Source organism: Myotis davidii, unplaced genomic scaffold, assembly GCF_000327345.1.
Source record: "Myotis davidii unplaced genomic scaffold, ASM32734v1 scaffold555, whole genome shotgun sequence".
NCBI classification, from domain to species: domain Eukaryota; kingdom Metazoa; phylum Chordata; class Mammalia; order Chiroptera; family Vespertilionidae; genus Myotis; species Myotis davidii.
Genome location: NW_006286315.1, coordinates 1,063,389 through 1,075,383, shown reverse-complemented (window position 1 = coordinate 1,075,383; position 11,995 = coordinate 1,063,389). Strand labels below are relative to the sequence as shown.

The 11,995-nt window shown below is 59.2% G+C and overlaps 2 protein-coding genes across 2 annotated transcripts in view; one reads left to right on the top strand and one right to left on the bottom strand.

Annotated features, from left to right (window-relative positions):
* Window positions 1–11,995, top strand: part of CORO7 (coronin 7) — a 56,097-nt gene that overhangs the window by 30,667 nt on the left and 13,435 nt on the right. The gene's annotated exons all lie outside the window — the stretch shown is intronic.
* Window positions 1,486–4,206, bottom strand: VASN (vasorin). The gene has a single exon (XM_006757893.2). The coding sequence runs from the start codon at window positions 4,155–4,157 to the stop codon at window positions 2,133–2,135; it is 2,025 nt and encodes a 674-aa protein (XP_006757956.1). The 5' UTR covers window positions 4,158–4,206; the 3' UTR covers window positions 1,486–2,132.

Genomic DNA, 11,995 nt, shown 5'->3' with positions numbered 1-11,995 from the left:
CCCCCCCCCGCCACACACACACTTAGGCCGATCCTCCCTTCATCCCCCAGTGCTTTTTCTGGGAGGGCTCACACCAGCCCCCTTTCTTTAGGTCCCATCCACCCCCTGCTGGCCCATGAGGCCAGGGTTGGCTTTGCAGGGAAAACATTTATTCAGCAGCCACCGTGTTCAGCAGCAGCCCACAGGCCCACAATGGCCCCTTTGACAGGGCTGCCGAGGTGGGGGGCTAGGCCTCAGCGTAGCCGTTCCAGTAATGAGACTCAGGCCCACAGGAAATCCACCTGGGCTGCCGCTGCTGGCTCAGGAAGATGGGGCCCCACCCAGGCCCGCTGCCACCATCCTCTGCCCCCGCGACCCATTGCTCACCTCCTTCCTTCTCATGCCAGAACCCTCAGCAGCCACTAATTGAATCCAGAGCCTCGCGTGGCCAGGCCTAACTCAGCACTGACATCAACGCCCCAAGCCGCAGGGCCTATTCCCCAGGCTTGACTGAGCTTCCTCCTTTTTGCCAGGGTGAGGCTAGGAGCCAGGGGCTGTGACCCACAGAGGGGCACAGGCATGGGGCTTTGGGGAGCCTTGCTCCAGCATCTGCGGGACCTCTCTGTGGCCCCAGGGACCACCATCTGAAGTTACTAGGAAAAGGTGCTCTACATCCATCACTGTCCCCAAGCTCCAGCTCCCATCATCCCTGGTCCTGCCCCTGCCTGTGGTCTTTCTGGAAGACACTCCCACTTCCAGGGTTTTGGAAAACCAGGCACATTCCAACTGCAGAGAGTAAAGGGACATTGAAGGGCCACCAGGTCTCCACAGGCCAGACTCAGATCTCTGATCCTGATCCTTGGCCACCAGCTCCTAATAGTCTCTTACAGCCTCCTCACTCACCAGAGGGCTCCTGCCATTCAGGATCTGTGCTGCCCTTGACTAAGGCTCCTTCTCTGCAGCTGGAGCAAGAGCCCATACAGAGGGGCAACAGGACTGTAGGGAGGGTGAGCTGTGTGTGCTGCCTGCACCATCCATGAGGGCCTGGCAGGACATAGTTCAAGGCATCCCCTCCACAGAGGAAGGCAGGCATGGACTAGCTGTCCAATCCGTCCCTGAGAAAGGGCCCTTGGAGATCCTCTCGGCATGTATCTGCCATGAGCCTCTTACAGGAGCACTGCAGCTGGATAGGTTAAGGCTGCCCTGTTATTTTTCACGGAGGTTGGAAACTGCCCAGCTTCTGCTGCCCCACTGGGAGGTTGGACTGGGTACCTCAGTGGAAACTGGGTGGACACAGCCCAGGATAGGACTTGTGGGAATGCCACCCTACCCACCATGGCCCTCCCAAGCCCAAAGAATGCTGGCCAGGGCCTGGTGACCCTTTCTCGGGGCCAGGGAGAGGGGTCCTGGCCCCCAGTTCCCCAGAGGGCTGTCCCTTTACACCTACCCTGCACCCCTACCCTCCCTCCACGCAGTCCAGGAACCTGGGGTCATGCCAGAAAAACACTTATTTTATCTTATTTTTTATTTTTCTTATAAAAGGCCTTCATATCATCGTTTGTGTTACAAAAACCAAAGTCCTTGTCTCTGAGTTTGAAAACTATTTTCCCAGAATAAATGGGAAAGGATCTCTTATAAATATATTTAAAAAAAAACAAAAGCAAAACTTGTTCCTAAAGCGTCTTTCTTTCCAGTTTCATTTGTTACTTCACTCCCTGGGGCCAAGGCTGGGCTACATACCCATCCTTAACCCCACTCTCCCTTTTCTCTCTTTCTGGGGGCTTCCTTCACTGGCCCCCAGAGTCTCCTTGGGTTGAGGGCCTGGCAGCCCTAGGCCTGTGTTACCAGCACACAGCAGAACCTGCCTGCCCTGCTCTACCCCAGAGGTTGCACATGGCAGAGGACAGGGCAGATGCCATCCTCAGAGGCACTTGGGCTCTGGAGGGGTCCTTAGAGTCTTCACCTGGGTCCTAGCATCTTAGATGAGGAGACCAAGGTCCAGAGAGGGGCAGGGACTTGCTGTCATCACCACAGCCCATGCCCTGATGTGACCTCATCTTACGGATCTGAGAACTTCTTGATCTTATAGCAGGAGGGCGCTATTCAGTCCCAGCAGGGCTGAGAGCCCAGCCCAGTAGTCCATCACTCCCAGCTTAGATGTAGGGCTTAGTGGGAAGGGGCCCTTGGAGCCCAGGCCCTGGATAGCCCATGAGTGGCACCTCACACTCAGGCCCACCAGGTGGGGCCTCCCCACCGCCCTCACTTGCCATGGGGCCTGGTTCTAAGGGGGCCTTCACCCCCTCCAGCTCTAGGGGCCCAGGCCCCACCTGCCCTTTGCCTTGAGCTGCAGCTGCCGCGGCCCGCCCCCGCCGCACGAAGTAGGCTGCCCCTACAGCAGCTAGGACAGCCAGGAGTATGGCAGCCAGGGCAGGCGCAATAAGAAGCGGCAGGTTGCCCTCTCGGGCCTGTGTGACTGGGGCATGGTTGGAGCGGACAGCTGCGGGGGTGTGGGCCTCTCCACAGGCCTCCTCACCCTCAGGCATGCGCCCAGCCCCCAGGGGCCTGACACAGATGGAATAGGTGGCATTGGGCCGAAGTTGTGTGACCGTGTACTCAGCAAGTGAGGCGGGCAGCCTCAGTGTCACCGGCCGCTTGTCAGGGCCTGACAGGTTTCGGTAGGTGAGGCGGAGGCCCCTGAGCTGCACAGTACTGCCCTGCAGGTAGCGCTGCAGCCCTACCCTCAGGGAGGTGGGGCTTATTGGCTCGATCCCGAGGGGCAGAGGCCCTGGAGGCCTCAGTGTGGCTGGGGTGGGGGAGGGCCATAGTCCCTGCCTCATCAGGCTCTCACAGTACAGACCAGTGAAGCCTTCAGGGCACTGGCAGGCTAGGTGGCCTCTAGTCCCCCGGAGGCAAGTACCCCCATTGAGGCAGATAGATGCTGGGCAGTCCTGGGGCTGAGGGTCAGCTCCCACAGTGGATGGGGTGGCAGGTGGCAGGCTCGGGGCTTTGGCAGCAGGCTCCGTGGGGTTTTGCCAGGTGGGGGCTGGGCTGGAAGATGAGGGTGTGGGTTCCCATGCCAAGGACCTTGTGGTGGGCACTGTGGCCGTGGTGGTGGTGGCTGGGCAACCAAAGTCGGCATAGTCGAGGTCCAGGAGCATCTGGCCAGCGTTCTTGGGTGGGAAGTGGCAGCGTGTCTCCTCCGGGCTGGCCAGTGCCACTCGGTTCTCCCGCACCCAAGAGCTGAACCAGCTCAGGGGGCACACACAATTGAAAGGGTTTCGCGCAGCTGCCAGGAGCCGCAGGCGGGGGAAGAGGCCCGAAAGCTCATGTGGTAAGGCCTGCAGGCTCAGGTTGCTCAGATCCAGCTCCTGCAGGGCTGTCAGGCCAGCCAGGTCCTCGGGCCGCAGCTGGGCAATGCGGGTGTTGCCAGCCAACCGCAGGCGTGTCAGTCCCTGTAGACCCCGGATGGCAGGTGGCACACACTCCAGCTGGTTGTCTGACACATCCAGATCGTGTAGATTGCGCAGGCGGCCAAAGAGCCCCTCATCCAGCTGCTGTAGCCCCAGGCCGGCCAGCCGCAGCGCTTCTACATTGGCAGTGTCCAGGGCACCCGGCTCAAGGGCCAGGAGGCTGTTGTGACTGAGATCCAGCAGCAGCAGGCTTGGCAGGCGCAGCGGGGGCAGTGCCCGAAGCTCATTGTCTTGCAGCTTGAGTTCCAGGAGGCGGTCAAGTGCATCAAAGGCACCAGGCTGGATGTGGTGGATTCGGTTCTTGCCCAGGTAGAGGCGCTCCAGGCACCGCAGGCCGCGAAAGGTCTCATTGGTGATCTCACGCAGCCTGTTGGCAGTGAGGTCCAGGTTGCTAAGGTTGGCAAGTGGCCGGAAGACCCCACTGGGCAGGCTGGTGATCTGATTCTGTGATAGGTCCAGGAGCTGCAAGCCTGGTAGGCTGGCAAAGGTACCTGGTTCGAGTGTAGTAATGCCGTTGTCAAAAACGTACAGGCCTGCTGTGTTGGACGGCACATCTCGGGGCACTGTGGTCCCCTGGCGGGCAGTGCAGAAGACTGTCTGTGGCTGGTTGCACTGGCAGCCAGACGGGCAGCCCTGCACCCCAGGCCCTGGGGCTAGCAGCAGCAACAGCAGTGGCAGGGGCAGGAGCACGGGCACACTGGAGCGCATCTTTTGGTCCCTGGGAGCAGAGAGGAAAGACAGGAGACCATGAGTCAGGGGCCCAGGAGACAGCCATGCCAAGAAGTACTGAGAAGGGAATTCCAAGCCCCCTTCACTCCCTGCCCCCAAATCCTACAGCACACTGTAGTTATGAGTCAGGTCTGCAATGCCTGGGCCCAGTTCCTGTCCCAGTCGCATCACTCTCTTGCTATGTGGCTTTGAACAGTCACATGACCTCATTATGCTATCAGTTGATACTTCCCGCACTGTCACCATGGTTCGTGGGTTGATGCATGCAGAACAGGGCCCAGCCCCCAAATACTCAACGACCACAAAGGACCTCTATACCTTCACCCAGTTCTCCCACCTCTGCGACTTAGAGAGAACATGATCAAAAAGCATCAGGCTGTGGCCCTTCCCCCAGGCTTGCACCCCAAAATCTCTGCTGAGGTGGACAGGGAAGCAGGGGGAATGGCGGCTCCCTCCCCGACGCTTCTTTGAGATTGGTGGGCAGTCAGCCCAGTGCGTAAGTAGAGAAGCTGGCTGCCCCAGGCCACCGGCCCCTGCCGCCACGCTCTACATCCTCCAAGTGAGGAGAGACCGCAGTGGGAAGACTTCACATGGAAACTATGGGATTGGTGTTTTTCCACTTGTGAAGTCAGACCTGCCCAGGACGGGAGCTGTGGGATGGCCAGGATGTGGCCAGTAGGAAAGTTCCTAGGGAAGGGAGCAGAGGTGCTGAGCAGTTGGCAGGGGGAGGGTATAGGGAGGGAACCCTGTATGCATATCCCCTACGGTCACAATGATAGAAGTAGAGGTGAGGGGATCCAAGCCTCCCTGGGTTGACCCAGGGCTCAAGTTGGGGGGACATTGGTTGCATGGTGGCCCCAGAAGCAGTGCCAGACCTGGAAATACTCCCTAGATTCCTTCATCTACCATTTCCTGGGTTCCACTGTGGGCTGGGCACTGAAGCAGAGCCGCAGCCCTTCCCATGTGCCGGTGTCACTGAGCATTTAGCCACCTCTGTGGTTTCCCCAGCAGCCATTCCAGGTGGAAACTATTTTCATCACTCCCAGATGACAGAAAAGGGGGGCTCCTAGAGGTGCAGTGACTTGCTGCCGTTGCACTACTGAGAAATCTGAGCCAGAGCCCCGGTCCTTAAGCAGGTCCAGGTGTGGCTGTGCCTGCTGCCTGATGCGGGGCCCAGTCCTGCTTGGGTAAGTGGGGGTGGCTCCCCCAGTCATTCTAGGCTCTAGCTTGTAGCTTGACCTGCCCAAGAAAGGATGGGGCCACAGCTGGGGCCCACCTTCATTCAGGCTCCTGGGGAAAATCTAGGTGCCACCCCCAGCAGTAGTCCCCACAATCTGAGCCTGTATAGCCCGAGAGAGGCCAGCACCCCTCCCTTCCAGGCACCTCTGCTTACACAAGGGCCTTTTGTGCTGGCCGCAGCCTCCCCTTCCCCCATACTGGCCAGCTGTCAGGCAAAGGCAGGTAATATGGCCCCCCGACCCAGGGTGCCTTCTGCCCCACTGCCGTCTATTTGGGTTGTCCCTCCCTCAAATAGGGAAGTGTGCTGGAATATGAGGTGGAAGATGGGCAGGTGGTCCGAGGATGGATTCAACAAGTCACTGGGGAGGCTACTGTGGTCTTAGGCCAGTTCTAGGTAAAGCCTGCCACCCAGTTTTGGTACCCTGCCCACCTGCAGGGTCATCCTTGCCTGGGAAGTGGGGCCATTGGTCTTGCCCTTCACTAGTTCACACTGATGACTGCCCTTCACAAGTTAGCCAGGGAGGCCTTCCCTGACCCCTAGCCAGTGCCCCTTCCCCTGCTCTCTAGATTCCTGGCTGTCACATGCATCCCTGGCCCTGCCAGTACCATCTCAAGGGGGATCTGTGCACCCCACCCAGCCTACTCCCCTGTGAGGACCTGCTCCACCCTCACTGACTCAGAGTTCAGCCTGGCCTCCAGATGTGGGCTATGAGCGTCCCCCACCCCCACGTGGACGTGGGGGGTGAGCCACCTCCCCCTGAATCAGCTCTCCTGGAGGAACAGGCCAGGGTCAGGAAGGGAGCAGCCAGACTCAGGGTGGGAGGGGACCCCTCCATGTGGCCAGCTTGGTCACCCGTGACGTTGGCTTCCCATAGGACTTGTATAAGGTCATGGTTAAGAACTCATGCTCTCGTCAGGCAACCCTGGGCCATGGGTGTCAGAGCTGAAAGGTGTAGACAGTGGTTTCTCTCAGCGCCTAGGCTTCTTCATCTGTCCCCCAGACATTTCAGTGGAGACACCTCCCAAGACTGGGGCACTGCTGGGGGCACACCCCACTCTGCAGTAAGGAGGGGGCCAGCATGGGCTCTAGGCTTCGCTCTCTTGAATCAGCAAAGTCCTCATGGGGGAGGGAGGCAGTGACTGCTATGACTCTCTCTGGACCTGAGTGGCAATTTGGCTGAGTAGCTGGGAGCAAAGGCTGCATGAGGAAGAGCGACTGGCATCCTGGGCTGGGGAGACTTCAACAGGCAGCAGCTAACCTGCTTCCCACTCCCTAGGAGGCAGGAGTGAGCGCCTTGGCCTGAGCCCAGCTCCATCACTCAGCAAGGATTGGCACAGGGGCTTTGGAAAACAGCAAATGAGGGCTGGTAGCTCCACCGGCTCTCCCACAAGGGCCTGGCACCCAGAGCAGAGCAGACATCAGACAACTCCCCCTCCCAAAAGAAGGGGCACAGAGGGCCAAGACTGACCGTGGAGGAGCAAGCATCAGGTAGTAGGATAATAGGAGACAGAGGCTTGAATTTGGGCCCAAGTTCTGCCCCTAAATTGTTTCCTGGGTTTCTCAGCTGCCTTGCTTCACCCTTCAGAGTTGTTCTGAGCACCCAGTATTCTGTTTGTTTTCAAATGCGCAAGTTCTTCTAACAAGTTCTGGAATCGATTCTGCTTGTCTGGGCCCATGCTGGTGTGTGAGTGCATTGGGGGTGGGGGTGCCTCATGAGGGGGGTTGGGTCATGGCTGCCCTTGTCCAGCCAGTTACAATTTCAGCAGCTCTGAAGGACCAGGGGCCTGGGCTTTGATATCTGATCCGCTGACCTGAGGCAGGGAGGTGGGACCTTTCTCTCTGAAAAGGGTGTGGGGAGAGTTCTGGAGGCAACCCTGGCATTTGGAGGGGGCGGGCGGGGAGGGGGGGGATAGAGGGAGAGGGCAACAGGGTCCAGGGCTTCGGTCCTCCATCTAGATTCAACAAAGCCCCACCTTGGCCTGGCCCTGCCATGGTTTGGTGGAAAGAGGCAGCAGGCAGAGGCCTGGGCTCTGCTGCTGCTGGCCTTGCCAAACCCCAAGGAACAGTTTTTGGGATGGTACTTTAGGGTCCGACTACCTGTGTTTGCAACCTGGCCATGGGCCTTCACGCTCAGTTCCCATCTGTTAAGTTGCGGGGCTGGTAATAGCACCTGGTTTTCAGGGTTGTTTAGTTTGTACTTGGAGTACATTCTGAGTGGTCAGTCAACATTCGCTACTGAGGGTGTTACCCATAATACCTGAGTCCGCTCTGGGAAGGATGCCATAGTGTGAGAGGCTTCATGCTACTTTCAGCACAGACAGGAAGCCTCCTGGGCTGAGGGTAAAGCCTCCATGTAGAGGCTGCCCACCCCCCTCCCCCACCTCCACCCTTGGGTATGGGTGTAGGAGAGCAGCCTGGTGGAGAGGAACCTTTAATTTTGGCGGGGGTAAGGGGTGAGCTGTCTTCTGGCCAGTCCCCTTCAGCATATGACTTCAGGATGAGGGGAGAGCAGAGTGAGGGCTCTATGAATACGGACATCCATCATCGCAGCTCTCAGAGGACCCAGAGTGCCCCCACCCACTCCCAAGTATGGGACACACAGAGGCATCTGCTCTGGGTCAGGCAGGGACTGGAAAACGGGTGGAACCTGGGCATTTGGGTGACTGCATCAGATCTAAGGCTGAAGCATCTCACTGCTCCTGGGGAGGGACAGGCCAGCATACCCCCTTCCTGTGCCCAGCGCTACAGAGTAAGTGCAGGGGTCGGGTACTATAGGCCTGACCCTCGGGCCCTGGGCCTCTGGCTCCCAGTGTTGGCCCGCCCGGGCTAAGCACTGCCGGCCAGGCCTGGCAGCAGCCCAGCCCAGGAGTCTGCCAACCCTCCAGGCAGGCGGGACTGTGCCGGCGGCCAGGACAGCTGGCTCCAGTTTCGCTGACGTGTCTGAGGAGGTTCAGGGCCCAGGTCGGGCCCACCCGTCTCCCCATCCCCGGGACAAAGCAGCTCCTGGCCTAGCAGGACAGAGCAGTTGGAGTCTCTCTCCTGGGTCCTCAGAGAAGGGGCCAAGAGGGCAGAGCCTCCGGTTCCTCAGAGATGGCCCTCTCTCCAGGTGGGGGCCAGAGCCCTGCCCTATGATTAAGCTGGAGGTCCCCACCAGTCTCGGTGTCTCTGTCTTACCCCATCCACCACTCCAACTGGCTCTGCTCATTTACAGATAAGACCCTGACACTCAGTTCGTGACCTCATCCAGTTCCCTTCCCTTTCTGGGCTTCCATCTCCCACCTGGAACCCCAAGGGCTTCTCAACACCAGCTGCACATCAGAATCACCCTGACAGCTTTGGAAAGTTCCTGATGCCTGGGCCCCACCCCCAGGCTCACTAAATAAGAATGTCTGGGGTGAGGTCTGGCAAGCTGTTTTGGAAAAGCTCCTTGGTTGAGTCTCCCCTCCAGCCAGGGCTCAGACCCTGGGACAGGAGGCTGCAAAGGGGACAATCTGGACATCAGCTTGTTTCTCCCAGTCAGGGCAAGATCCCTGAGCAGGTGTGGGGGAAGAGCAGCAGCCTGCCAGGCCTCGGGTGGGGACCTTCTGTGACACTGTGGGTGACTTGGTAGCTACCAGACCTGTCAGCCCAGGGCAGGAAGATCAGTGACTAAGGCCAATCCACAGCTGAAGTGAGCCCTCAGGGCAGCGGGACGTGCCATCTCAGTCAGGAGAGGTGCCACTCTGTTGGGAGAGGACACCTGCTGCCCCGGGAGCTATGCGGTGGCTGGGGCCCAACTAGAAATGGGCCAGTCCAGATGTCTCTCCTGGCACGCGCAGGTGTGATGCCACCAGGGCTGGGCTCAGACACTGGGCCCCTCACTGCCCTGTCCCCACCCAGGGCCAACCACCCATCAAGAAAGGTCCTAACCCTGCAATTAACCCTGACTTTGCCAGAGGAAGGCCTTAGTCACCAAGGGAGGCCACCAGCCCCACGCCAGCTGGGCCCAGGCTGTCTGGGACCTAGACAGGGTCTGAGAAGGAAATGACCCCAGAGGAGGTCTTGCCCTTCTCATGCTCACCATGCCTAGAGATCTAAGTCACCCTGTGGCAGAAGTGGCTGGCCCTTCCTGGGATCTGTGAACTGATCAGTGGGCAGGTGGGATTGATAAGGGGAGTCACCCCCTGCCCCCACCTCCCCACACTTCTCACTGCTGTCTATCCAATGACCGCCCCAGCCCCAGCGCCAGCCCCTTCTCAAGGCAAGCCAGCTCTCTCCTCCCTCCTTAATTAAATCTCTCAGGCAGCCTCAGAGGAATGTCAGAGCCTTATTGCATTTCTCTGGAGGAGACTGGTGGGGGGGCCTTCCCCAACCTTGGAGAAGAACTGGCTCCTCGCCTGCCCCCACCCCCTAAAACCGAGGTGGTCTAAGGGAGCCTGCCCCAGCCTCCTCATACCCAGGGAAGCTGGAATGAGGAAAAGCGGGGGAGGCCTGCAGGCCTGGCCGGCCAGGCGGCCCAGCCAGCTAAGGGAAAGCAATCCGGCTGACTCTGGAATGTGGAAACCGATAAAAGGAAGAAGGCTGAGCCTGCGCCCGCCCGCCTGTGGTGCATGCAGACTCCCGCAGCACCCCTGCCCGCCCCCAAACATAGCCCTGCTCCAGTCACGCGCACACATACACCCACGCCCAAAACACGCCCAGTGGGCTGTGTTCTTACACACACACACACACACACACACACACACCCTCCCTCCCCATTCTCCAAGAACTCTCACAAATTCCACAGCAGTGAGGGGAGCTGGTTTTCTTGGCAGTGCAGACAGAGCCTTGGGCTCCCCAACCCAGGGAGGAGACTCTAAGGAGAGCTGAGGGGGGCTCCGGAAGGGGTCACTAACCCATGTAGGTGGCATTGCTGCCCTTCCCATGAGTTGAGGGCTTGCCAGTGGTCAGGGATGCTTCTCTCTGGTCACCAGGGGGTACTGGCTGGCTGGCCTGCTGAGGTGGAAGCTGCCTCCTGGGCCCAGCTGGGACCCCGCTTTCCTGTTGCCATGAGCTGCCTAGCCCAGGGATAGGGTCCACTTAGAAGCCCCCATGAGGACTCAACTCTCTTTACCTGGGACTTGTCCCAACTCCCTCAGGGCTGGAGTGGGGAGGGTGTCAGGACTCATCTTCTGCCCAGGGCATCTCCCTGGCCCTGGGGCTGCCTGCCAGGAGGGCCTTCTTGGGGAAAGCAGAGCATGTCTAAGGGTCTTCTCGTGTTGAATTCCCTTCCCTATTTCCAGAGTCGAGAGTCATCCCAGCAAATGCCCTGGAACACTGGTCCCCAATGGTCCCATTTGACTCTCTGGACCCACAGATCCCAGGGTGGCTGTTTCAGTTTACAGCAGCACAAAGCCAGGGAGGTGGGGTCAGGCCATGCCTAGGTCCCCAGCCTGGCATGAGTATGCTGGTTGTCCCTCCCTGGGCCCAGGAGAGACCAAATAATGGTCTGGAGGGAATCCAGCTGGGCTGCTCATTACCAGAGCCCTCTTCCTGCCTCTGACACTCTGTTTACAGAAGCTCTGGGGCCTGATTCCCCTGGGAGAAGACAGCAAACTCAGGGGACTGCTCTCCCATCCCCCTACCCGCTTGCCTTAGTGCTGTTGGGCCTTGCCAACAGCTGGGCCCTAACTGGATTCACTGTCTGCTGGACCAGCTTGATTGGACCCTACTTGGAGGGTACCAGCCCAGCCACCCCTTTGTACCCTTTACATCCAAAAGTCCAGCGTAGTGAGAAGGGTCCTTTGATGTCCAGTCCAGTTCCGAGTCTAGCCCCAGAAGCTCTTGGCCTGGGGAGGGGGACACTGGGACCTGGTGCCTCTCTCCAGAGCCTCACCTACCCTTGGTGCAAAAGGCAAGCGGGGGACACTGGGACTCTCAGGGCCTCTTCTCTTCCTCCTTCCCACCTTGCAGATTCCATCCCTATTCCCCAGGGTGGGGAAGTGGTCAGCGACCCTGGTGTGGGAATGGTTAAGGAATGGTTGGCACCCATCAGCTGATCTGCCAGTGACCACAGGGGGACCTTGGCAGCCCTCAGGCCCCAGTGCTGCCAGCCCTGGGACACAAAGAACTAGGCTGGCTCCAGGCCATTGGGTTCAAAGCCCAAGCAAAGCCCCTTCTCTGAAAGAGGCAGAGATGATAATACCTGGGGCCCGAGCACTCAAGGTCTGCACTGTCTTGGAGTGGAGGGGGTGGGAGGGCGGGTGGCGGTGTGGAATGGTGCATTAGTACCTGCCAGTCACCCGCTTACACCTCCCTAGGTTGCGTACTTGTGCCCCCTCCACTTCAGCTCTGTCCTGAGTGACAAGGGACCTCAGGACCTTAGCGGGCCAATCTGCACAGGGGCATCGGGGCTCCAGGTACAGAACTAGACCGTCCCACTTTAGGAGGTAAAAGTAACCCAAGACTATGGCGTGGCCATCCCCTCAAAGGGATTTGATTCATAAAACTGGTCATGCCGGAGGGCCCAGCCGTGGGAGGAGGAAGCGAGGGAGGGGGTGTTTATTTTGTCTACTCGCAGCCCCGCCAGCCGGTCGGCTAGCCCTTGTACACACACATT